The sequence below is a fragment of the Palaemon carinicauda genome, chromosome 9 (assembly GCF_036898095.1).
Source record: "Palaemon carinicauda isolate YSFRI2023 chromosome 9, ASM3689809v2, whole genome shotgun sequence".
NCBI lineage: Eukaryota > Metazoa > Arthropoda > Malacostraca > Decapoda > Palaemonidae > Palaemon > Palaemon carinicauda.
In genome coordinates, this window is record NC_090733.1 from 59,552,288 (window position 1) to 59,579,406 (window position 27,119).

At 43.3% G+C, this 27,119-nt stretch overlaps 1 protein-coding gene across 1 annotated transcript in view; it reads left to right on the forward strand.

Annotated features, from left to right (window-relative positions):
* Window positions 1–27,119, forward strand: part of LOC137646438 (uncharacterized) — a 242,213-nt gene that overhangs the window by 188,796 nt on the left and 26,298 nt on the right. The window contains 1 exon segment of the mRNA XM_068379538.1: window positions 1,520–1,657. Within this exon segment, the coding sequence (XP_068235639.1) occupies window positions 1,520–1,657 (138 nt within the window).

Sequence of the window (27,119 nt, forward strand, 5' to 3'; positions counted from 1 at the left end):
AGTAGGTGGGTCTTTTATTGACATGATTATTAAATTTCTAAGTATTGAATTGCAGAGATGTTGTTGATGGGCACCATAGTAAGTATAGAAATGATATATCTGGTGTTCCTCAGGGTAGTGTTCTGGCCCAGCTCGTTGCATATGTAGATAATGCTACTCTCTTTGCACCAATCCCATCTCCTGAATGTAGATCTGGGGTTGTTGAATCCCTTTAAATAATGTAAGGTATAAATTATGGAGCATGAAGTTGAACCCTAACTAAACTCAAAGTATGATTGTAAGTAAGTCGAGGACAGTGGCTCCTCAACATCTGGATCTCAGCATTGATAATGTTTCTTTAACACTGCAAATTAGAATTTCAGGTGATTCTTGATAGCAAATTTACTTTTGAGAAACACATTTGGCGTATTTCTTCTTCAAATTTCACAAACATGGCTTATTAAGAAAATCTTTCAAGTTTTTTGGTAATCAGTCTATTCTGAATTAGTGTTTTAATTCTTTCATTATACCTTGTTTCCAGTATTGTTCTCCTGTCTGGTCTTCAGCGTCTCAACCTCATAATAATTTGTTGGACAAGAACTTGCGGTCTATTAATTTTTCTTCCATATGTAATTATTGATCTCTGGCACCGTCATTCAATTAGTTCTTTATGTATGTTACAAAATATTTTTCATAACGCTGACTATCCTTTGCATTCAGATCTTCCTTGAGAGTACCATGTTGCTCGTAATACTAGGTATGCAGTCAATTCTAATAGTCTTGCCTTCTCTATCATAACCCTCAAATTATTCTAGAAGTTTTATTACAGCTTTCACCAAGTTGTGGAATGATCTTCCCAATCAGGCAGTTGAATCTGTGGCACTTTAAAGTTCAAATTTGCAGTGAATGTTTTATGTTGAAAAGACTCGCATAAGATCTCTTAAAAGATTTCATATTAATTACTTGTTACTTCTCTTGTAGTATATTTATTTCTTTTTTTCCTTCCTTCACTTTGAGCCCTTGGGCTTGTAGCATCTGCTTTTCCAACCAGGGTTGTACCGTAATAATAATAATAATAATAATAATAATAATAATAATAATAATAATAATAATAATAATAATAACATATACAAGCATACATATTCAAATGCACGTTCCCATATATATATATATATATATATATATATATATATATATATATATATATATATATATATATATATATATATATATATATATATACTGTATATATATATATATATATATATATATATATATATATATATATACAGTATATATGTGCATACTTATATAACCTGGATACAATTATACACACGCACACACATATATATGTATATATATATATATATATATATATATATATATATATATATATATATATATATATAAGAATACATATATAGGTTACAGTAGATAGATAGATAGATATAGTCATGCATTATACCCCTTCCGATTTAGTAAAAATTGTTGATCTATTCACGTGCATTATTTCACTAATGTCATTCTATGTTCGTTGCAGATTACCAAAGAACAGTAGCAGCCTTCTCCATCATCAGCCTTCTGATCATGCTTATGGGATTTGTCTTCTCCCTTTATACTTTTATCCACACACGGTACATGTACAAGAGACTGGCCGCCCTTAGTCACGTTGTTTCAGGTAAGTTCTGTTTACCCGAGCTCTTTATTTCTTCATTCTAGTTAGCATAGGATTCCGTGGCCTCGTTCTTCATACCTAAAGTTAATGTTTATTCCCTGTGTTTCTTTCTTGCTTAAGTAGTAAGTGTTACTTTTCATTTGGTTCTATTATTTCAAGGGTTAGTTCTCTCTATGTAGGCTTTAAATTTTCATTACTGATAGTGTGACAACCCATCAATGACATAATTGTAGGAAGTAAACCATCACGAAAATGTTCAAATGAATAAATGATGAAGTGAGATAGAAGTGAGCTGTTCAGTAGTGAAAGCGTTTATATCGATTTCCGCTAATCACTTCAGTTCTTGGTAAAGAAGTCGATGTTCCTTTAAATGTTATACAATTTCATCGGTGACCGTTTCATGAAAAGGGTGTTGATGTTTGGGAATCGTCAAGGAGAAAGTAAACAACGAAATAGTTTTGAACATGAAATATTCAAACTAGCAAACCAGGGGAAACGTGAGACAAACAAAGTATTGGTGATTTCTTTGTTCTGAATGGATTTGCAAATCCAAACAACGGATATTGTTAATACTTAATTTTACTCAGTAATCCAGAAGTGATACATTTCATTGCGTTCAGAGAACAACAGGATTTGCTGTAAGAAAGAATTTGCTGAATTTAGCAAAATGGTAAATGTCACAGTGTTATTTCTTTAGTTTGAAAAAATAATTGGAAGAGAGAGAGAGAGAGAGAGAGAGAGAGAGAGAGAGAGAGAGAGAGAGAGAGAGAGAGAGAGAGAGAGAGAATCTATAATAGGCCTATTAATAAATTTGTCATCCTAAACAAGATAATGTCCCAATACCACTAGTAAATATTTAAAGCATTTCCATGCCTAATTGCCCGTCATTTTTTCGAATTATGTACAAACATTATTTCTATTTCTCTAGTATAGTTTTTTAAAAGATATTCTGTGATATTACATATACAAAAATCCATTATGACCAATTACAAATTTCTATTTCTATTTCAAACAGTATATTTATATGTTTTGATTTCAGTACCGGTTAGTGCCTTATATAATGTAATAGTACAACCTTTATATTTCTTACAAGTTATGTGCCTTTCACCTCCAAGTCCAAAATGGTTGCTAAGTTACAAAGATGGCTGCCAAAATTCTGACAAATTATCAATCTTCCAAACTAAATATGAATATACATTCATAAGAACAATACGGCTTTACGTGCGTTTTATAGCACCATTTTTATTCTATATATCATCAAATTTACTAAGGTGACGATTTTAAAATGGTCGCCAAATATACTGATTCACAAACCTGTTATTGCTGCATGAATTTCACCAACCTATTTAGTAAAACAACGGGCCAAACACCGACTAAGACCAGTAAACGCATAATTCCGAAGATTAAACTTCATTTTATGTTTTATGTACACATATCCGTACATGATTTGTTCAATACACGATATGTTTTACATATGTAAATAATATAATGTCTAGTTACAGGTCTCGTCGTCTTCATTGTCATTCTAGTGATGGCTGGATTGCACAATCCTTATCATTATATTTTAAGCCCTCCACAAAACACTTAAGTTTTGACAGTTTGCTTGTCTTAGTACACTTTCTGGATGAAATATCCAGTACAGCCTGAGGAGTTGAAGATCTATTCACCCAGTTGATTATCATATTTCCGCCTTCCAGCCTCCAACCATTTTCTGTGGGATTGGAAGTTTCACGATCGGTTTGAAGGCTTTTTCTTCTAAATTTTTGCTTGGAAGTTTGCCAACAGGCTTACTTTCTGAGGGAATCTTTTCAAGGTGGAAGTTAATGACATTCAATTTTTACTTTGTGCAATTTGATTCATGTCGGCAGTCGTTAGTTGTCGAGTATATATTAAACATACAACCTCTGATTTGGTCTGTAACTCTAGTAAGACTGCCCATCTTTCACTCAACTATGCCTGGGTATCTCTCGCTATCCCAACAAATGGAAGTGTAGGCCAATAAGAGCTTTTCAAACATCAGGGTCTAATTGTTGAACATAACTTTTCAATGTCAATTCATCTTGTTTGGGCCTGTGTTCCACATATCTGAAAAATTGAAACTATTAATTTGTTACTAAGAGCAAAGCACAATGCAGAAATATCAGTGTCTTCAGAACAAATAAAAACATCCGAGTATCCAGTGGCTGCTGCTTGTAGTGCGCAGAGTATAAGTCACAAGTCTCCTTTCTCAAGTTGGTTTATCCGTTCTGGAACCTTTTCACAACGATCCTCTTAAAATGAGGTGATTACAAAAGGGTCTTTCTGTGGTAGTTTATCTGCGTACTTTGATGTTTGCACTCGTGCACAATGGACTAAATGAACTATGCATGTTAACTTGTTTTAAGAATGTTCCTTATTGCTTGGCTAGTTTTGTGGGAGACCTTGGTCTTCTGCTTAAATGGCACCTCCTTATAACTATGGAAGACCACATCTCATCTATTGCACTGCATTGTTCTCTTACAAACTGTGTTTTAAATAGCAGCAGCAATGTTACTGAGAGCTGAAGAGTCAGCTTTCACCTTATGGACCTGTAATATTCCATCAATGCCTGTTGCTAGATTATAGTTATTAAGCTGTCCATCACATGGTGCTGTAAGATTTTATAATTTCTTAGGTAGGACAGCATTGAGCGTTTTCTGAGGAGTCCCTTCATTTGTCTAGAGAGACCATAAAAATGGTCTAATAGGATGACAGGAGACTTTATTCATATCTAGGGTTCAGCTCTGGGGTATCACCACTATTCACCGAAACAAAGCTCTGTTAATATTTGAAATGACAGTCATGTATTTTGCTCTGCCTACTTCTTTTTGGGAATTTCTGCAAGTTTTGCTTCACAAGTGAGTCACTGAACTGACATGAAGTTTGTAAATGCATCCACTCTTAGAGCATGTGTGCTGATAAGATCATTTATAAATTCCTGTGTACCTGCTGCAGCTATTGAGAGGCAAACTAACTCAAGTTGTTTGAATGGATTGATACAGTCTTCTAAAGCATATCGAGCAGCTATCACATTTCTCTTATCTTTCTCAATTCAATACATTTGAGAATCTGTAGTGTTCAGCAATTATATGATATGTTTTTAAACCATTTAGTTTTTGACTTAATTTTGTTGTACTTCCCACTGTATGTGTGTGTCCTTGTTAACAGTCCTCTCAATAGTGTTATTGATTGAAAGATGTGAGAATTGATTCACATCTAATTACACTATAAACCCTCATCTTTTAAAATGTTTGTTCACGCCAGGATAATCAGTTTGGAGAATGCCCACCTCAAAGTATTTTGTTGTTGTTTTTGTAAATACCTGGTATAACTCACACTGTCATAGGCGAAGCACCATGTAGTAAGCTTCAAAGCTGTGGCTAAGTGAAGATCCCATTCACTGTTTCTGGATGCTCTTATCATGTCAAGAAGGATATCTCCAGCAATGTAACCATATGACACCCAAAACACAGATGTCCCCATTATCATGTCGAAGATATTGTATGTAGTTATTCTACAACAGGTTGTCTGTGCCAGGTCTTGCTGCATCAATAGATTCTCAGAGATGTCTAACATAAATCCTCGTGTAGATTGCTAATTTCTTCTAACAATGCTATGATTTTCTCAACACAACTGACATTATTTGTTTTTAACCAGATAAGGAATCCTTTAGAGGCACTCTGGAATAGAGCTTCATATATACATTTGTGGGACACAAACTTCGTGGTGAAAAGAAGTATACAACTTGGCTCTTCTGCATAATACATCCCATTGATTTTAATAAGTGTTTTATAGTCATATCTGTGAACAAGGCTTACAAAATTCCTAATTGCCACAGTTTTCGTCCAACAGACCTTTCTAGGAGTAGAGGGGTTATCAAATACCATTTTCTACTTAATCATAATAGGCTGTGAGTCGTTGATACTTCTCATCTGACAGAAATAACCACCTTCACAACCCTGTCCCCCTGTGGAAAAAATCAAGTTCCAAGGAATTCCCCTCGGCATTTGATATTAGGCCTAGAAATTAGGCTGTAAAATTCAAAAGTCACTCAATCTCACTCGCTATCAAATTGGAGGAGGCTATACTCCAGAGATACATAACTTTCAAAAATACATAGTGGCAATTTATTATTATTTGAACTCCACACAAGTGGAGTTCTATTGTTATTACTATTCTTCTTCTTCTTCTTCTTTTTCTTCTTCTTCTTCTTCTTCTTTTTCTTCTTCTTCTCATTTGATCGTTAATAACTCAGCCAATTTTAAAGTGTTTGCTTTCAAAGTTGAGCAGTGGTATGACCCTTATGGGGGAAGTATAAATCAAGAAAATCGTGCAGGTGCATGCAGCGCTCTCTATGCACAAAGCAAAATTCATTTAAAACGATTGCTCTTCGAGATCTCGAAAACCATTCCATTCAGTGGCGTAGCCAGGATTGTCTCAGAGGGGGGGGGGGGCAAGCATGGGGCAAGGTCATATTTGAAGGGGGCAGCCCTATGCGAGGCCCAAAGGTCCGAATCCCAGCGGCCGGGGGTCTGTAAGCCAGCAGTTCTGAGACTGTTTGAGATGCATTCTGAGCATCCAGAATAGTCATTCTGACCTTAGACATGAAAATCAGATGTACCAGCTGGAAGACTTAAGTTCAGCCTCATTACAGTTTCATGATTTTCTAGATGGTCAACACCCCTCATCTTGTGTAGGGGGCACCCTCCCTGGACATAAAATTATTCAGTTTGAACTTTAATTTTTCTCCGTGGTACCTTGAGTTTCAGTTTCGAGAACAAGTTTGAATGCACTCAGCATGATGATAGTCCAGTAATAACACTATACTGAATTTAGTTGCAAAAGCACAGCTCATTTATTACTATGTTCCAGTAGGCCTACACATTTTATAAATCAGTAGAAATACAATGCAACTGCAGAGTTTTTGTCACTTTTTTACACAGAAATACAAGTCAGCTTCAGTGATAATTTTACTAAGTGAATAAGTACAACGATGCATACTTAACATGTAGTGACATATTCATACATTTCGTAAGTGCAGTTACATAGTGAACATAACAAAAAACTTTCCTATTCCCGCAATTTATATCTTTTTACTGTATGGTCATAAAACTTGATGCCATGTCAATTAGATAAGAGCAATATTTCTTTTATCATGGTGGTTCGCAAAAAAAGTCAACGAAGTCATCCAAGTCTAACTCATTTGATCTTTTCCTTTCAATGTGTAGGACATCAAGATTGCTTAGCCGATTATCTGGGATATTGTTCCTCAAGTAAGTTTTAATAAGCTTGACAGCTGAGAAACTTTGTTCAGCTGCTGCACTGGTGACTGGCACTGTTACAGCTATTTTACATAGCCTGTAAAGTTCAAAGAATTCAGCTTTGTATGGTTCTATGATCCCAAGAAAATCTGGAAGTGACTTCCCCCCTGTCTCTGATTTTCGCTCTAAAAGACGTTTGGCTTGAAGCAGCTCATGGACAAGGTCCTCCAAGTTTGCAGAATAAATCTTTGTCAGAGGTTTGATTTTTTCCAAATTCAAGAAACCTTCACAAGCAGGATTCAAGGCTTGGATGCCTCGCATGATGCCACTGGTAAATCTGTCATTAAGTTCACTGGCCACTGTGACCAATATGACATAAAATTTGTCTGTTCTAAACTCTTCCTTAGTGTTGCCACCACGATGCTGCACAAGAGGCTCCAAAAGTATGCTGTCATGCAGTCTTTCAGGGGCTCTTGTTTGACGTCTGCTTCTTCTACTAATAATTAGGTCATTGTGGCCTACATCTGGCACAGTTATGCCACTGTCATTTGGAAGATCAGCTGCCTGCTGACAAATAGACTCTAAGCCTCTTCCCTGGACCTGAGCATTGCAATTCTGTCATTTAGAATATCAATGATGTCCATAGCCTTCACCAGAGATTGCAAAATATCAGAAGCACATTTAGCTGCACTAAGAATGTCATAAAAAACACATAGCATCAATACAAATTGAAAATCAACTAGCCCTTTAAGTGAGCTGGCATCCAGTGATCTGTGAGGATTGGGCTGATGAGTGATATCATCTAGAACCTTCCAAATAGCCGGAAGGCGCCTTAAAACAACATGGACTGAAAAATATCTACATGCCCAACGTGTATCACTGAGCCTTTGTAGCTCTATCGGTGGCTTGTCAGCATACATTTCAAGTTGCATGGGTTTCCATTTGTTATGGACATAAGAACCTGACATGAAAACATACAAGCGCTCAAGCAATGAAAAGAAATCTGCTGCTTCACTCACATACTTTTTACTGTCCACCAGCACCAAATTTATTCCATGGGCATAACAGTGTATATAATCTGCAGTTGGATATATCTCCTTAATCTGTTTTGCCACATCTAAGTTTCTCCCACTCATGACGGATGCCTCGTCATATCCTTGGCCAACAAGATGTGACTTGTAGTCTAAACCAAATTTGTCTAAGCATGAGAAAATTGTGCTTGTTAGACTTTCTGCATCAAGTTTATCAGCTGCTTCGAATTGCAGGAAGCTCTTCTTTAAACAGCTATCGTGGTAATATCGCAATACAAAGGAAATCTGTTCCGTTTTTTAAACATCCATCGTTTCATCCATAACCAAGGAAAACTCTCCACTCTCTTTCACTTCCTCTATTATTTCTTTCCATATAATGTCTATCAGAATTTCTAAGACTTCGTTTTGTATTTCCGGACTGGTATATTTATCATTTTTTGGCATGTCTGCCATCTTTTTAGCAATTTGCATGTCCTGGTTTTTAACGAAATGAAGAATTTCAAGGAAATTAACCCTATTCATACTTTCGTCATAGTCCCTATGCTCTCTTTGTGCAATATCTTGTCTCGCAGTAAGTAACATAATTTCGCCAACAGTGTGTGTGTGTGTTTTCTGCTACCGTTCTTTGGTGAGCTTCGCTGATCAGTTGCTTGACACCTGTGCTTGTAGATTCCATTTTCCTATAGTCAGACCAATCTATCATTGCAGCTTTGTGACACTGTGAGTTTTCATGGCCATGAAAACCATGATTGGATTCTTTTGCTCTCTTCCAATTAGTATAACCAGCTGCTGTGAAGCTGTAGTCAGAAGGCCTTGCCAGCTGAGACATAGCAAATTGTCGACAGGCAAAACAAAAAGCTGCATCACTGCTTTGTGAATATTCCAGCCAGGTGTATTGGTTATACCACCAACAGTTGAAAGACCTGCTAAATCCAGCTTGGATCTTCTTGGGATAAGCAGACAGTTTAGGCTGGAATGGTCCATCTGAAGGATGTTGTGAAATGTCTCAAATAATAAATATAATTAAATTTTTCAGTGGTCTTGTAAGTTACCTTATGTTTCCATATACTGTTAGAAGTAGTGTCGCACATCATAGCAGCCTGCATTGCGCAGCACAGATCACTCACTATCTGGACCACTGTTGAGTTTTGTGTTGCTGGTCTTATTGCTGGAATCTGTTGAAGTTGTAGGCTTTATGTTGCCTAGCTCTACTTCTATTTCCTCTGAACTTAGGACATATGTTGGCACATCATCATTTTCCATAGTAGATTCGTCAATTTCCTGACGGGGACCAATTCCTGTTTCTTCACTATCATTCTTATTCTTTTTGTTTGGTTGTTTGTCAGTTTTAAGATTGCTTTCTCTATCACCAGACGACTGTTTGCATTTTGTGAGATATCGATCCATATTCGCTCCAACAGTACCAATGACTTTCACAGTGAGTCGATCTGAAAATGTTAATATATTCGATATTTTGTAATTGTCAGTTTAGCATAATTGCATTGTAGGAGGTAGTCAAAACATTACAGTAATCTTGTCAAATCACAAAAAAAATACAGCTTGCAATGCATAAGCAGATAGATATAGGCTACGATATGTTCGTTATTAGTTATTGGATATAGGCTATGTAGCCCAACTTGTTGATCGACCTGTAATAGCCTAAGCTATTAGTTAAATGAGTTGATTTCGTAATCTTCTATTTAATCCATAGTTTATTTTCGATTCAACATGAAAATTAAACTGTATATATTGAAATTCGTAATTTTGAGCCTCATTTTACCCATAGCAGCATAATGTTAGCTTAGCATTTTAGGCAAACCGGTTTGCCCATTACACTCGTACTTTCGAGGTGTAATGATTTGCTAATTATATATAAAATGCATGTAAATGGCCTTAGTTTGTTTTTTAGACATTTTCTTTTATAGACCACAGGAATTAGTATGTGCGTAAAAAAAAGAAAAAAAAGACTATTTATCCATTATTTTTATGGGCAATTGTTCCCGGTAACCTAAACACCATACGGACATCGCTCCCTCCGTCGTCCAGCATTGTCATCGAATTCTCCATTTCATATAAATTCTCTTTTCGCCACACTGTGGTTCATAGTATATATTTATTCCGCTCCCTCAGAGCTACAATTTTATGTATTTATCATTTCGCTACCTATTTCTATTGACTTGTATTTCAAGTATTTGTATGTGTGAAAAAACACACATATTGTGGCGGTTAGTTCAAGCCAGATTGGCGCCTGTGCGCATGCTACTCCTCCGTCCGCACCTTGTATTATATTCTCGAACATGTTTGAATAAACCGTTGTTGTTGGTGATAGCTCGTCTCACTGTCCTTAGAACTGGTGACCCCGGAGTTGAAGTGGCATCAGCAGTTTTGGCTTTGCCATTAACGGACTTATTACGGCCGTGCTACCTTCTTTTACTCCGTTACCTTAGGCGTGAGCTTCGGCCTTTGGTGCTCCCACACCTCGGTGCATTTGTAAGGCAGTAGGATGAGCTTAACTGACATATCAACTTCCCACCTCTTCGCCGACTCGTCGACTGACCACAATGGCGGATTCAACCCGCCATCACGCCCAACGGCCTCGCCTCCACGACCAAAGTCAAACTGCCGCCATTTGCTCAACACAACACTGCTTCCTGGTTCCTGAGAGCAGACGTACTCTTCCGAGTCGCTAGGCTCAGCGACTCCTGCGCTAAGGCCAACATCGTTCTCACCTCCATCCCAGAGGAGGTATTCGACAAGATTTCCCCATGGCTCGACGCCCGGGCTGGCTAAGTTTCCTACGACGACCTGAGAACGAAACTCATCGGTATCTACTCACTCTCCGTTTCAGCAAGGGCACAGAAAGTCCTGGACCTCGCCAGCAAACCCATGGGTGACACCTCTCCTGTCAAGGCGTGGGACGAGTTGACCGGCCTGTTAATGCTTCACGAGACCGACAGCAACGGCCAACGGCGCGAGATTAGCCTATCTCGCAAGATTTTCCTTCGACGCCTGCCGCAGGACGTAAGGGCACAATTGACGGACGCCAACACACTTCCGATGAACGAACTCCTGTAGAAGGCTCAGAAGCTCTATGAGGCCTCCAAAGCATCTCGCCTCGGAGCATCATCAGTATCGTCTTCGTACTCCTCCTTCAGCTGCTCTTCCATAGACTCTTCATCAATGCCTCCTGACGACGACGACGAGATCAACGCTCTGGCAAGGAGGAAACCACCGCAACCGACACGTCCGAACCCTAAGCCTAATCCAGCACGGTGCTTCTACCACCAGCAGTTCGGCAGCGACGCCAAGAATTGTAGGGCACCGTGTAATTTCCCTAGAAGATGACGCCATAAGAAACCACCTACCACCATCGCAGCTGCAGGAAACCAAAGCAAGAATGGTTTCTATATCCTCGACACTGTCTCCAACCATAGACTCATGGTCGACACCGGCGCTATGCAGTCAACGTTCCCATCGTCACAAGCCAACCTAGACCGTGGTCCCAGCAAAGACGCCCCCTCGCTCGTCGCCGCCAACGGGTCTCCCATACGGTTTTATGGGACTAGGATCCTCAGGATATCTATCCTGGGCCGTTCGTATTCCTGGCCCTTCGCCATCGCTGACGTCAGTCGCCCCCTCCTCGGTGCAGATTTCCTCGCTCACCACGGACTACTTGTCGACGTTGCCAGGAAACGCCTCATCGACACAGGAACCTGCCGGTCCCGCACCCTGAGAGCCGGCCCTGCCACAATGTCCGTATCTGCAGTAATGACGCAGCCCTACGCCGACCTTCTGCAAGAATTTCCTGACGTTTTCAAGCCCGAGCTCCGACAATCGCCGGGATCCGCCTCCAAGCACGGGATCTACCACCACATCACGACGACGGGACCTCCTACACACGCCAAATTCCTCCGCCTCCCGCCCCAGAAGCTGAGGGATGCCAAACGCACCTTTGAGGACATGGAACGCATGGGTATCTGTAAGAAAGCATTGAGCCCCTCTGCATCTCCCCTACACATGGTAAAGAAGCCTGACGGGACCTGGAGACCTTGCGGTGACTACAGGCGCCTCAACCTCATCACAACGCCCGACCACTACCCTCTGCCCAACATGCAAGACCTGACGAATGTGTTGCATGGCGCGAAATACTTCACCAAGATGGACCTTCTCAAGTCTTACTTCCAGGTCCCCGTATTTCCAGAGGACATTCCGAAAACTGCCATTGTGACACCGTTCGGATCCTACACCGCATACTCAACCTTCGGTCTACGCAATGCGGGGGCGACCTTCTAACGCCTAATGGATAGCATCCTGGGCAACCTACCATTCTGCGTCTGCTACGTCGACGACATCCTGATATTCTCAAGGACCAAGGAGGAACACCGGAGGCACGTCCGCGCCGTCCTCAAATGCCTGCAGGAGAATGGCCTAGTTGTACGTTCCGACAAATGCACATTCGGCGCTGAAGGAGTGGGCTTTCTCGGTCATCGCATGTCCTCGAGTGGGGTAAAATCCATGACAACCAAGGTGGACGCCATCAGAAAGTTCCCGACACCTACGACCACCCGCCAACTTCAGGAGTTCCTGGGGATGGTCAATTACTACAGGCGCTTCATCCCCAACATCGCACAGACCCTGACACCCCTCGACGACGTCCTGAAGGGAAAGGCGAAGAAACTTGAGTGGGGTTCCCCACAACAACATGCATTCACCCAGACAAAGGACACCCTCGCCAACGCCACCACCCTGGCTCATTTCAACAACAACGCCCCTCTGCGACTGACGACCGACGCCAGCAACGTCGCCTGTGGGGCTGTGCTGGAACAGCTCGTCGATGGTTCTCCTCGACCATTGGCATTCTTCAGCAGAAAACTGAAACCCGCCGAAACAAGATACAGCACCTTCGATAGGGAGCTCCTCGCTGTCTACCTCGCCGTCCGCCACTTCAGGCACATCCTGGAGGGCAGACCCTTCACCATCGAGACGGACCATCAACCCCTCGTACACGCCTTCACAAAATCAACAGACACATGGTCCTCCCGACAACAACGTCATCTCGCAGCAATCGCCGAATTCGGGTGCACCATAAGCTACGTTCCCGGAAAGAAAAGCCCAGTCGCAGACGCCATTTCAAGGATTGAAATCGACGCAATCCACCTGAGAATTGACTACGCCAACCTTGCATCCGAGCAGCGCACCGACCTAGAGGCACAGGATCACCTGACGGGGCCATCTGCGCTCAAGATAACTGCAATTCCCCTCGGGCCAGCAAGAGTAACTATCCTCTGCGACACCAGCACCGGCCGCCCACGCCCCTGGATTCCGGCTTCCTGCAGAAGAAAAATATTCGACATCATCCATGCACTACTGCTCGCCTTCTGTCTGAAAAGTTCATCTGGCCAGGGATCAAAAAGGATGCCCGGGAATGGGCGAAGACATGCATCAATTGCCAGACAAGCAAGATAAGCCGTCACACCGAATCGGGGATAGGTGATTTTCCCCAACCGAAAAGACGTTTCGGTCACATCCAAATCGACATCGTGGGACCTTTGCTACCTTCGGGATCTGCTCGCAACCTGCTGACAATCATCGATCGCTCCACGAGGTGGTTGGAAGCATCACCGATGACCAAAGCTACGACCCAAGCATGCGCCGAAGCCCTTTTGTCAAGCTGGGTGAGCAGAATTGGCGTTGCTGACGACATCACGACAGACAGAGGCCCCGCTTTCCTGTCAGAGTTATGGCTCACTCTGGCAAACCTGATGGGAACGACACTCCACAGCACCACGGCATACAACCCCGTAGCAAACGGTATGGTTGAAGGAATGCATCGCGCCCTCAAGGCATCCCTGATGGCGAGCTGCACCGACGGGGACTGGAAATCACTACTTCCTTGGGTACTTCTCGGCCATCGCACCGCCCCTCGCGCAGATGGCGAGCCATCGCCCGCTGAAAGCGTTTACGGAGAGACGCTCGCAGTTCCCGGCGAATTCTTTCCCACATCAACCGACGACACGCAGCTGGATCATCTCCGGGACACCGCCAGAAAGTTCAGTCGGTGTGCAGACAAAATGTCGACAGACAAAATGTCGAAAGGACAAAATGACGAAAGGTGTAGATCAGTGGTTCTTTCATTAGTAATCTATTCATATTTGTATACATCATTCATGGATAGAGAATTATGATAAGAATATAATAAGGAAGTATTAAAAAAAAAGGATAAAAAAAATTCTAACATTTACTTAAAGCACCATGAAATTATAAAATGTTGTATAAATATGGTTACAAAATTGAGTAAAAATTTAATTTTGAGAACAAACATAAAATTACAAATTGTGTGCTATTGCCTGCAAGTACTCGAGTACATTTTTACTGCTATAACTGTCAATAATTTTTTTCAACCGGTCGTTTACTTGAGCGTATTTCTTGTTCCTCCTTCCAATAGACTTTCCTTGAAAAACTTGCTCTAGAGCCATCTCTGTTGATGCTTGCTCCGAACGTAGTTTTCGAATCAGTTTATCTTCTGTTGGGTGGATAATCGTTACCCTTCTCTTAAATGCACTGTGCCATCCCTCTAGCATGTTGTTTATTCGAGGTAGATCATTTGAGGTTCTTTCGTATACTGACCATAAGGAAACTTCAAACGTTGGCCTCCTCCTTCTTCCCCGCTGAATAATACCCATCCACGTCATCTCAAAGTACTTCAAAAATTCGTCTAAAATGCTATCAGTTTCTTCGTGTAGAGTTTCTATGAAAGTATTAAAACAATCATACACGTCATCTGGAGGCACAAATGAAAGTGCCTGTAGTTGTTTTATGATCATAGCATTTCCAGCATCTGCGTACCAACTTTGCAAACCCAATCCTTGTATTCTTCGCCATAGGCACTGTGCAAAGTGAAAGAAACACCCGTAGATTTCCCTATCTGGAAAAAATTTTCTCACGCTATTTATGGCTGACCGTTCAAAGTCTACTGATACTGAATCTGGATGTAAATCATGACTTTTAAGCCAGCTGAATATTATATCATAGGTGTTCTCATTTTTGTGGGTTGTAATACAATAAATGAGAGGAAGAGTCTTGTTTTCTTGTATCATAGCGTGTATTGTGTAAAGTTGTTTTCCAATTGGAGCACAATCGAAAGTTCCATTACAAAACCAACTCTTTTTTGTTTCAAGAAGCTGAATATTTCTTAATGTTGAGTAAATATTGACTTCTTTACAGCTAAATTGTAAAAAAATTTCACCTCTCGTCGTAACTGTCAAATCTTCATTAGTTCCAGAGTTACGGACTCTTCTTACTGTTCTTGCAAGAGTTTCTTTCTTCCGTAGAGCGCGGGCTACTTCCAATTGAATATTATCTGTACATTTGTTTATTACAACCGAAGTAATTTCCTCCGTCTTTCTTGCATTTTCTTTCAACTCTTCCTTAACCTTGAGAACGTCTTTTCTCACCATATCGGGAGGATGGCAATGTTCTTGAGTCAAAGAGGATATTTCACTACCTATACTAATTAGTCTTCCACTACAGTATCCTCTTATTTCACATCTCCAATATATTTTTTCTTCTTTTTGCTTATCAGCCACGTAAATGTAACCACCGTACAAAAGCTTTCTGCCTTTCTTGTTGCTTTTGATTATTTCCATTTCTTAGAATGCTTTTTTCCAAATATAAATAAAAAAAACTTCAAAGGAAGTTTTATAAACTTCTTGCTATGGAAAGGAAGTTGTTAGTGAGACGAATGGGGAAAACTAACTGTGAAATTTATTCATTAGAGCATGGCAAATGGTTGTTTTCTTAATAGTCGTCTGTTTGGGTATTGGTATTTTGGTGTCGGTAGTATAGGATTCGGCAGTTATTAGAATCTTCCTCTATTCCTTCTTAGGAAGAGAGAGAGAGAGAGAGAGAGAGAGAGAGAGAGAGATGAGAGAGAGAGAGGTAAAAATAATCATTTAAAATTTTACTACGTACCAACGTTTGAGGGAGAGAGAGAGAGAGATCGGTATTTTGTCCTTTCGACATTTCGTCCTTTCGACATTTTGTCCTTTCGACATATTGTCCTTTCGACATTTTGTCTCTCGACATTTTGTCCGTCAACATTTTGACCTACCACCGTTCAGGCCATGTCTTAAAACTTACCAGGATAGAACTAAACATTTCAAGCCGAGGAACCTGGACGACTGCGAGTATGTTTTCGTCCGTGTCGACGCTCATCGACAGCCGCTAACCAGACCCTATCGAGGCCCCTACAAAGTAATCAAGAAAACGACGAAAGCCTTCCTTCTCGACGTGCATGGCCAAGAGGACTGGGTCTCAATAGACTATGTGAAATCGGCGTTTCTCGAAGGAAGCGACACTGCCTCCGCGGGACCTGGCAAATCCAGAGTGCCACTTCAAAACAAGGCGCCCAATGAGAAGAAAAGAAACAAACGACGACGAGAGGTAGCGATCCATACGCCGACCGCCAACGCGCCCCTCCGTTCAAGAACAAGAAGAACCCTCCGACGCCCGAAACGATACGAAGACTAGTCTCATCAGCCCTCTACGCCGCCTGATGTCTTGTGGGGGGAGTAGTTGTAAGGACATCACTCCCTCCGTTGTCCAGCATTCTCATCGAATTCTCCATTTCATATAATTTCTCTTCTCGCCACACTGTGGTTCACAGTATATTTTTATTCCGCTCCCTCAGAGCTCCAATTTTATGTATTTATCATTTCGCTACCTATTTCTATTGACTTGTATTTCAAGTATTTATACGTGTGAAAAAACACACATATTGTGGCGGTTAGGGCTCGGCCAGACCAAGCGCGTTGAGCGGTGAGGTTAGCGGCATGACTCGGCGGCAAGCCAGCAACAAAATGTTGGGTGGCCACACCGGAACCGCCACACATCTCTTGCCTCCTCACTCCCAGCTGATAGCCTTCCTCGTAAACATGACGATGGTGTTTGAGTAGGAAATTACTTCCGATTGAAAATCGTTATTTTAATCAGAACTATAAATTACACAAGAGTCTGGATTCACGATTTTAATAAACAGAGAAGGGAAAATAAGTTAATTTTGAAATTAATGTTGCCAGTCTCGTTTGTACGGCGACAGATTTAATGAATATATGCATATTTCACAAGTCTTTTGATTCTTTGATGGGGACATCCTTCCTGGATTCAGACTCAAAAAAACAAACGTCGAACTATAGACAACCTCAATCTCTCTCTTACCAGGTATTATAATTGCTTCAGATATGATAAAGTTCACGAAAAATCATTGTCCCTTTCATTCCAGAATTAACTAGCATTTGCATAAGATATATTGTTTAAATGTACATACGATTCTTTTCACATTTGAAATTTCTCTATATCTTATATATATATATATATATATATATATATATATATATATATATATATATATATATATATATATATATATATATATATATATATATATATATATATATGTATATATATATAACTAAATGGTGATTAAATAGGTTGCAAAGCACAAAAAAGCGTAGGCTTACCCACTATTTTATTACCATCCATTTGCAGTTGATTGCCATAACTTCCATTTATTTAATCCATTTTTGCTCTCCGAAACACCTCCCAATAAATTGTTGATTACTAATGGCTGGAAACGAACAATTGAATGCGTACCCCCTCAGGAACTGATGAAAAATGGCGTAATCTTGGGTGAAGATGCTCAAGCCGCCGCGATTTTTTAAAACATGAAACAGTCTGGTGGCAACTGCAGCGGCTTGAGGCAGGCTTCCCGCGCCTCCTATCTGGCCACCTACATAACAGATTTTGAGCGAAGCGAAAAATCTATTTTTGGGTGAGATAGCCATGACGTCCTGATGGAAGGTTCCTTCAGTAGCTTCCTTGGGTATATTTAACTACAGTGGATATGCCCAGAGAATTAAACTAAAGGTTACCACAGAATTCTAACTTCTGATGCGAGTACCCTAAAGGTTTCCCTCTAGGATATCGTATATCAACAGGGGACGCATGTATTAACACGCCACATAACTATCTGCACCCCATATAGAGTTAACACTTCGATATGGAAAGGTGGAGAATAACTGGGGAGCCGTTCCACAGTTACACTCATCCGTGGCTGCTTTTGGTACTCGAGACGTAAACAAACGGGCGCCATTGCTAAATGACGTCACGTCCGTCCTCATCCTGAGCCCAGCTTCTTGCTAATCTCCATGATACAGCAGGACAGGGCGGGGCCTGAAAGGCTGGACTAGAATAGACGGGAGGTTCCATCAGGACGTCATGGCTATCTCACCCAAAAATAGATTTTTCGCTTCGCTGAAAATCCGTTTTTTGGGCTCAAGCCATGACTTCCTGATGGAAGTGTACCAGAGAATTAATGTATCGTGGAAATTTTCCCCCTTTTTATGCAAGTGCCAAGGGCTTCGAATAGAGGTATGTAACATGTCCTTGCTAGAGATTCTGTGAAGAACTAGCTTCCTGCCCCCCTGGCAGAGAAGTCCTGGTGGACCATACTAATATCTCGAAGCGATCATTGAAGAGCTACTCACCCTGCGGAGAGTTCGTGCAGGACTCGGAGACAAGATATAAGGTTAATATTCGGGTAGGAATATTATCAAGCATAGGTAAGTGATTAACATTTACTACACTCCCTGGAGGAGAGATCAATCTGGTCTCGGAGGTAGGACAAAGGTTAATATTCAGGTAAGAATATTATCAAAGCATGAGTGAGTATATAATACAATTATGTATATATTATTCTTCTCCTTTAGAAAGAAAGGGGTAAATGAAACTATAACAATCGTATATTTCTTAATAAATAATAGGAGCGGAGAGAGACGCACATGTAATAAAATAGACATTTTATTTCAAAGATTGCAGATTATTGTGATAACAATTATAATAATAAATGTAAAGTTTATTTACAATAATAATAAATAATGTACATAGAAAATAAAGACTTCAATCCTGAATCTGAAAAGAAATTTCACTTTTAGAAACACAAGTTCCAGAGGAACGTCAGTCTTTTTCAAAGAAAACACATCATGCCCTAGAGCATGTGGCACTCATGTAAAGTCTATGACATTTCACCTTGGTAAGAACAGTCTATTAGAAACACTAAGTGTCCATGAAATCACTATGTATCACCACGGGCTCAACACAGGCACCCGGAGAGTTACAGTCCAAGTAACTTGCTGTTCTATGCAGAGTTAAACAGCAGGTTTCATAACACTACCTGCGGCTACCACGAAATGTTTGACTTCGTGCACTTGCTTTGCGTAGTGCTTGAAGAAAACGTGCGATGATTTCCTTCCTGTGAAGCTCTTGAGGCTTTCGAAATCCATACTCTAGAAGAAGTTCACAGAAGACGCGACTCTTCTAGGATCATGACCTGCGGGTGTACTGTCAGGATCCGCTCTGCGAATGAAGTAGGTGATTTTCGCTCTTAGTTGTTTCAGTGACAAGTCGCTACCCGATGTTTCTCCTTTGAAGAGTTGTCCTCCACCGAAGTCTGAAGTTCTTCGAAGATAGACCTTAAGACTTTCCACTGGGCATAGAGAGACATCTTCCTTCAGGGGGCAGATTCTCCAAGGGCCCCATCTCTTGGTGGGTAGTTCATTCTTAGCGAGAAACGTCAGATCGGGGAAGAGGGTAAGTTCTCCTGTATCTGCGAATAGGATATGACCCTCTTCTCTTGATAATGCCACTATTTCACTGACTCGGGCTCCCGAGGCGAGAGCAAAAAGGAAGATAACTTTTTGAGTCAAGTCTTTTATTAGAGGCAAAATGGAGCACCTTGTCCAGGGACCAGGAGATAGGTTTTGGGGGAGGTGCTGGACGTAGTCTAGCGCATGCCTTTGGCAATTTATTGAAGATATCGCTGGACAGATCAATCTGGAAGGCATACAGGAGTGGTCTAGTCAAAGCCGATTTGCAGGTGGAAATCGTGTTGGCTGCTAAGCCTTGTCCATGAAGGTGAATGAAGAAGGACATACAAAAATCAATGGTTATTTCCGTAGGATTTTTTGCCTTGACGAAAGAGACCCACTTTTTCCAGGAAGATTCGTATTGCCGTCTTGTAGATTCAATCTTGTATTCCTCGAGGAAGTCTAAACTTTTCTTCGAGATTCCAAACCTTTTCTTTGCGGCTAAGGAGAGAAAATCATGAGATGAAGGTCCCTGACTTTCGGTGATGAAGCGAAGACAGTCGACTTCTGTACTTGTTGAGAGAGAACTGGGCCCGGTAGGGGGATCAGCGTGGGCTGCAGCTCCAGGACCAGAGGGTACCAATTGCTCCGGGGCTACTTGGGAGCCTCTAGGGCCGCTGTCCCTTTGAAGGTTCTCAGTTTGGAGAGGACTTTCAGCAGAAGGTTGGGAGGAGGGAACAGGTATATCCTGGACCATCTGTTCCAATCCAGTGACATGGCATCCACTGCTTCTGCCTTGGGGTCCTCGTACGGGGCCACATATCGAGGAAGTTGATTGTTGTCGCTCGTCGCGAAGAGATCGATCTGAAGTTCCGGGACTTGGTGAGAGATGAAGGAGAATGACCTTGCGTCTAGAGACCATTCCGACTCTATTGGGCTTGTCCTTGATAGAGCGTCCGCCGTCACGTTGCTGAATCCTTGTAGGTGAACTGCAGACAGGTGCCATTTCTTCTTTTCTGCCAAACGAAAGATCGGAAGAAGTACCTGATTTATCTGGGGCGATCTCGAGCCCTGACGATTGAGACATCTGACTACCACCGAGTTGTCCAGAGTCAGACGAATGTGGATCGAGGGAGGCGGGGAGAGTTTCTTCAGGGTGAGAAGAACCGCCATGGCCTCCAAGATGTTGATGTGAAACGTCTTGAATAGGGGATACCATGTTCCTTGAATCTGTCGTTGGTGGGAGTGACCTCCCCAACCCTCCAGTGAAGCGTCTGTGTGGATGTTGATCGATGGAGGCGGGTGTTGAAGAGGAATGGACCTTTCATGGCCTTTGCTTCCGACCACGGCTTTAAAAGTGAGTGAAGTCTGTTTGAAAGCCGTCTCTTGAGGTCTCTTCGAGCGATGGATGCGAAACGTCTCCAGACTCCCGCGGCATCCTTTAGCTGTGCGCGAAGCACTGGGTTTGTCACAGAGGCGAACTGTAGAGAGCCGAGAACTTGTTCCTGCTGTCGTCTTGAGATCCGTTTGGATTTTAGAAGTCTTCTGACAGACCCTGCTATTTCCTTCCTTTTCTTCTGGGGGATGGAAAGGCGGTGTGACTGAAGATCCCAATGGATTCACAACCATTGGACTTCTGAGCTGGAGAGAGGCGAGATTTCTCGATGTTTATCTTGAATCCCAGATGCTCTAGGAACTGGGTGACTTTGTTGCAGGCTCTTACACAATCTTCGGGCGATGTCGCCCAGACTAACCAGTCGTCTAGGTAGGCCATCACTTGGACGCCCTGAAGACGGAGCTGTTGGACGATGGCGTCTGCCAGCTTGGTGAAGATCCGTGGAGCCACGTTGAGCCCGAAGGGCATGGCCCTGAAGGCGTAACTTTTCCATTGGAGTCGAATTCCTAGGTAGGAGGAAGCGTAATGATTCATTGGAATGTGCCAGTAGGCATCTGCCAGGTCTATGGAGACTGTGTAGGCCCTTTGAGGCAGAAGGGTCCTTATTTGTTGCAGAGTCAGCATCTTGAATTTGTTGTTAGCAATGAACTTGTTGAGAGGGGATAAGTCTAGAATGACTCTGAGTTTGTCGGAGTCTTTCTTGGGAACGCAAAATAGTCTCCCTTGGAACCTAGTTGACTTTACCCTCCTGATCACCTTCTTGTTCAAGAGTTCTAGGACATATTCTTCCAGGAGGGGGGTTGACTGTTGGAAGAATTGCTGGAAGGCTGGGGGTGGTTGAGTCCAGCTCTAGCCTAGTCCCTTCTTGACGATGCTGTGTGCCCAGGGATCGAAGGTCCAACGATCCTGGAATTGGCGGAGTCTTCCTCCTACCGGAAGCACTTCATTGCTTCTGGTGTTCCGAGGGTTTGCCACCTCGGCCGCTAGCTCCCCTTCCTCCTCTGCCTCTGGAGGGACGACGAGAAGAATCTCTGCCAGAGCCTCTGCTTGAGCCCCTACCTCTGGGACGAAAGGTAGTAGAGTGTTGCTCGTACACAGGGGTGAAGACCAGTGACTGCGACACCACCGGTTGGGGGACCAACTGAAAGGTCTGTTGTGGCTGTGTGACCACTTGGGGAGTAGCGGTACCCGGAAACTGTCGTCTCTGTTGACGTTGCTGGGGTTTCGGCTTCTGAGGTTTCCTCTTAGGCTGAGGGCCATCATCCTGAGAGGATTTCCTCTTTCTTGACATGCCCCACTTGTGGAGAAGGTTCCTATTCTCCGTGGCGGCTTTGTCTACAATCTCTTTCACCAGAGAAGATGGGAAGAGATACTTACCCCAGGTATTGGAGGAAATCAGCCTCCGGGGTTCGTGTTTCACCGTCGCGTTGGCGAACACGAATTCACGACAGGCTCTACGAGCCCTAGCGAAGCTATATAGGTCTTTTGTCACCGTTGCCAAGTGCGATTTGGCTAGGACCATATAAAAGTCCGGGACTCTAGTATCCCCGGCCATAAGTTCCAGCTGTACCTGGTGGGACAGCGACGCTGCAAGCCTCTCCTTCGTATCCTGTTCCCTACGAAGGAGGTGACCATTTAGCCTTGGGAGGTCCTCATTAAATTGACGACCTGCTACGTCAGGCTCTAGTTTCCCTACCGTGAAGGTTGACTGGATGTCTTTCCAGTGCCTATCATCGGGAGGAACAGTAATGGAGAAGGGTCTGCACTCCTCCAGTGCAGGGCAAGGTTTCCCTTCCTCCACTGCCTTTAAGACCGCCGTGAAGGCCTTTTCGATGAAGGGGAAGGTCGCAGCATTTGGCGCAATGAAGGTTGGATGCTTCTTGCTAAGCGCCGGCATCTTGGAGTTGGTGAAACCCCTACTCTTCACCGCCTGGGCTAACATAGCTTGGGCCTTCGCGAGATCGAACACGATAACCTCCTTCGGTTCGGTCTCTTCCTTTGAGGCTGGTTCGGACCTGAGCCGGACGTAACAGTCCGGATAAGCCTCGAAATTCGGGAAGAATTCCACTTCTTCCAGCAAGATAGAGCCAACCCTTTCACTGATGTAGATTTTGCCAGTTGTTATTGGCATATGCTCGGCATATCTCCATGGGTTAGCTTCCGAGCAAGTGGGGAAGTCCTTAACCGAAATCCGTTTCGGTTGTTTAAGACTAACGAGAGTCATCCGGAATTGCTCCTGGGTTTCTCATAGCTTTCTTTCCATGAGGGCTTCAAGCATCTTGAAGACCTCCTGAGTGGCCGATGGAAGAGGGTCCGGGGTGGCAGAAGTCGAAGGAACAGGTTCCTCGGACGGTGCAGGAGTTGCTGCGGGAGTAGGAGCAGGAGCGACCTCAGTCTCCGAATCAGGGTATTCCACCTGATCTTCCTCGTAGTCGAGTTCCTCGCCCATGAGGTTCTTCTCCGTCTCTTCTGACACTTCCGACATACGTTCCACGTTATCGAAATCTAGATGGCAATCATGCATGGATTGGGCCATGACAACGTCAGGTTCCACCACGATCTGGACGGTGGGGATCTGATCACGGGGGACCACAGAGTCTTTGGATGCTTTTGGGAAAAGCAAAGCCCTCAAGTCTTCGTTGGGAAGATACGGTCCGGTGGCGTTCTTCTGGAAGCCACGCACCCATTTGCGTAGCTTCTCTCTAGCGTTGTCCCTTGCCTCCGCAGAAGGAGGATCGTCGAACGCCTCGACCAAACGACTCTTGCAGACTGTGCAGTTCTGCAGGTCCCAATACTTCAGGTCGCCTTTCTTGGCGGCGCAGGGGGCGTGGGTCCGGCACGCCTTGTGCCGGTAGAAGTCCGGGCGCTTCACCCCGCAGAAGTTGCTCTCACACTTCATATACTCCTCCTGTAAAAGAAAGAGATCATGAGTACATGGAAGGCATAAGAATGACTTACATTGCTCTAAAATTAAGATATCTTAATCTAAATTTTCAAACATTAAATTAATTGCAAGGCATTGTAATGCTTGAGAATAATGAGCGGGAAAGGAAGTAGATAGACACATACTTGTGAATCCCGCCCAGTCGGTTATCGTAACCTTATCTGTAGGCAATTTCTTTTGTGGCCGAAGGTCACAATAAGGGAATCCATATGGATAAGACGAGCTAAGCTTCTAACAGAAATTGCCCGCAGAGTGTAGCAGGGTCTGAGACCACTCAGATCCCTAGAGTAGAAGGGGTATAGGAGAAACCCCTTATTAAATGTAGGTTCCGGCAATCGACCGCACTAAGATACACAGAGTATGCTGGAATATTGTAATATGCAATCAAACAGCATAGCCACAATCTTGGATGGTAAAACAATACCTATATATAGAAGTGGCCAAGCCATCTGGCTGCAATATTCTGACTGTCGGCATGTTGCCGGCAGGCAGGGAAGGGGTGCATGTCCCTTAACGTCTCAGGAGGGTGCCGGCAGACCGACAGCACTCCGGAGGCCGGTCCTGCAGGGTGGAAGGCATCAAGACAGACACACTGAGTATCTAAAGTATAATACCATCGAGGCGACTGCCGGCACAGCGGCGGGTCGTCGGCAGGGGGCGGCGGCTCCGGCAGCCGAAGGCTGACGGCATGGTGAGCTTTGGATCAATTCATAAGATAGATATGTATATGGTTGTATACCTAGACTGCCTGCAATCAATGCCGGCATGCCGGTGGCCGACTCCGAAAGTCGCCCGGCTGTTACTAGGTAAGATGAGGGGTGGGACGTCGGCTGTATGTCAACGGAAGGCGGCAGCCTCCGGCACACGGAAGGCTGACGTCCTAGAGGGGGGAGGCATCTTATGAAAGAATGTCACCTGAGGTAGTGGCGGCTATCGCCGGCAGTAGAGGCGGAAAGGGACCGGCACCAGGATAGAAAGAGAGAAAGGTAAGGAGGGATGGAAGGGGTAAGATCTCATACCCCTCTGGCATCCCTCCAGAGAGAGTGCACTCATGATAGGAGTGGATACTCCTAGCATCCGGCGGCAGGGAGCCGGCAGTCGGCCGGGTGCCTGGGGTAACCCAAGGGAGGGTTAGAGGGCACTCAAGAGGGGGGAATCCCCCACCGGTCGGACCGCCGCCGGCAACCACCCCCATAGAACGCTATGAAGGGTATGTGTACCAGAGCGGCCAGCTCAGCAGGAGAACAACGTTAGCCATACCACTCCACCCAAGGGAGGAGTTGTAGGACTAAGGACAGATGTGTGTAGGCAAGCCTACACCAAAGGGATAGGTGGGGAGGGGGAAGAAAGGGGTCTTTCTATAGAGGAGACTCTGTATGAGAACGGCCACCAAGGGAAGGGAGAACGCTCCCTAACCTAGGTGAGGTAGCCCAGAATGAGAACGGTACAGGAGTACCGTCTCAAACTATAATAGGGCAGAGTCAACCCCCAGAGCTTAACCTAGAGAAGGAGGGCTAACTCCTAGGCTAGGAAAGCTTGAAAGACACAACGCAAGTTGCAGGGAGGAAGGAGTAACCCAACCAGGTGCAACTCAGGAAGGGCCGAGCCCTACCTTATTTCTCGGACACGACCCTAAGGGAGGGTCATTCCCTTAGGGTAGGCAGAGAAGCGATAAATACTCTGTTTGTAGACAAATTTCCCCTATATAGAAGGGGAAGCAAGACTACACAGAGGGAATGCCCGCAGGCAGGGGGATAGGGAGCATATAGGGGTTCCTACATTAGGTTAGGATGGAATGATACACAATCAACACAGTCCCCTATATGGTCCCCGAAGGCGAAAACACTTACATCACAGTTAATAGTATGTTTAATAATGCCAAAATCTTCATAACTAGGAACACTGGTATATCAAGCATGAAAACAAGCACTAGGCTGTCCAGCCTAGGGGCTAAGCTAGCGATCTAGTATGGGGTCGAACGGCGACCGAGTCTGATGAGCGCTAAAACACGATATAAGTATTTCTTAGCTATGAAGACTAAATAACTAATAATATTAATTAGTTAAATGACCAGAGAGGGCTGTTCTGGCTAACTAAATAAAGCATGCAACATGAACAGCGACGCCATAAAATGGCGCGTCCGGTATCGGCACAGCTCTGCCACAAAACACAATATTTTACAAAAAGTAGAAGTTACTTTACGGCTAGAGCTTATTTAAACAATACTGGGACCTGGTACTCAACTTTCCAGAAGAAGGCGAGGCTGAAGGTAGCGACATAACGGCGATGTAAGCTGATGAGAAAAGCACTTAGGGAAAATCCGACTTAAGCAAGGAGCTACAGGCAAAAGGATGAGGACGGACGTGACGTCATTTAGCAATGGCGCCCGTTTGTTTACGTCTCGAGTACCAAAAGCAGCCACGGATGAGTGTAACTGTGGAACGGCTCCCCAGTTATTCTCCACCTTTCCATATCGAAGTGTTAACTCTATATGGGGTGCAGATAGCTATCTGGCGTGTTAATACATGTGTCCCCTGTTGATATACGATATCCTAGAGGGAAACGTTTAGGGTACCAGCACCAGAAGTTAGAATTCTGTGATAACCTTTAGTTTAATTCTCTGGGAATATCCAATGTAGTTAAATATACCCTAGGTAGCTACTGAAGGAACCTTCCATAAAGGACATCATGGCTTAAGCCCAAAAAAGATACCTAAGGTTTCAATTATCAGCTGGAACCTCTTGCCGCTAACCTCGCCGCTAGCCGCACTTGGTCTGGCCGGGCCCTTAGTTCAAGCCAGATTGGCGCCTGCGCGCATGCTACTTTTCCGTCCGCAGCTTGTATTATATTCTCCCACGTTTGAATAAACCTTGTTGTTGGTGATAGCTCGTCTCACTGTCCTTACAACCATATATATAGCGCTGTGATCATAAAAAATATATAATTATTATATTTACTATTTTACCTACATTTACCCGCGGTTATTTAATTATCACAGATATTTTCCCCGTCTTTATTATAATTTTATTGTCACATTATCCAAAAACACTTGTACAGATGATGGCCAACGGGCAACAAGTGCTTGTGTGTCCTATCGTATCATTCGTATGTAATGAGCCCTTTAACAACAGATACAACCCGCATGAGGAACTAATTCCTGGTTGTGGTTATAG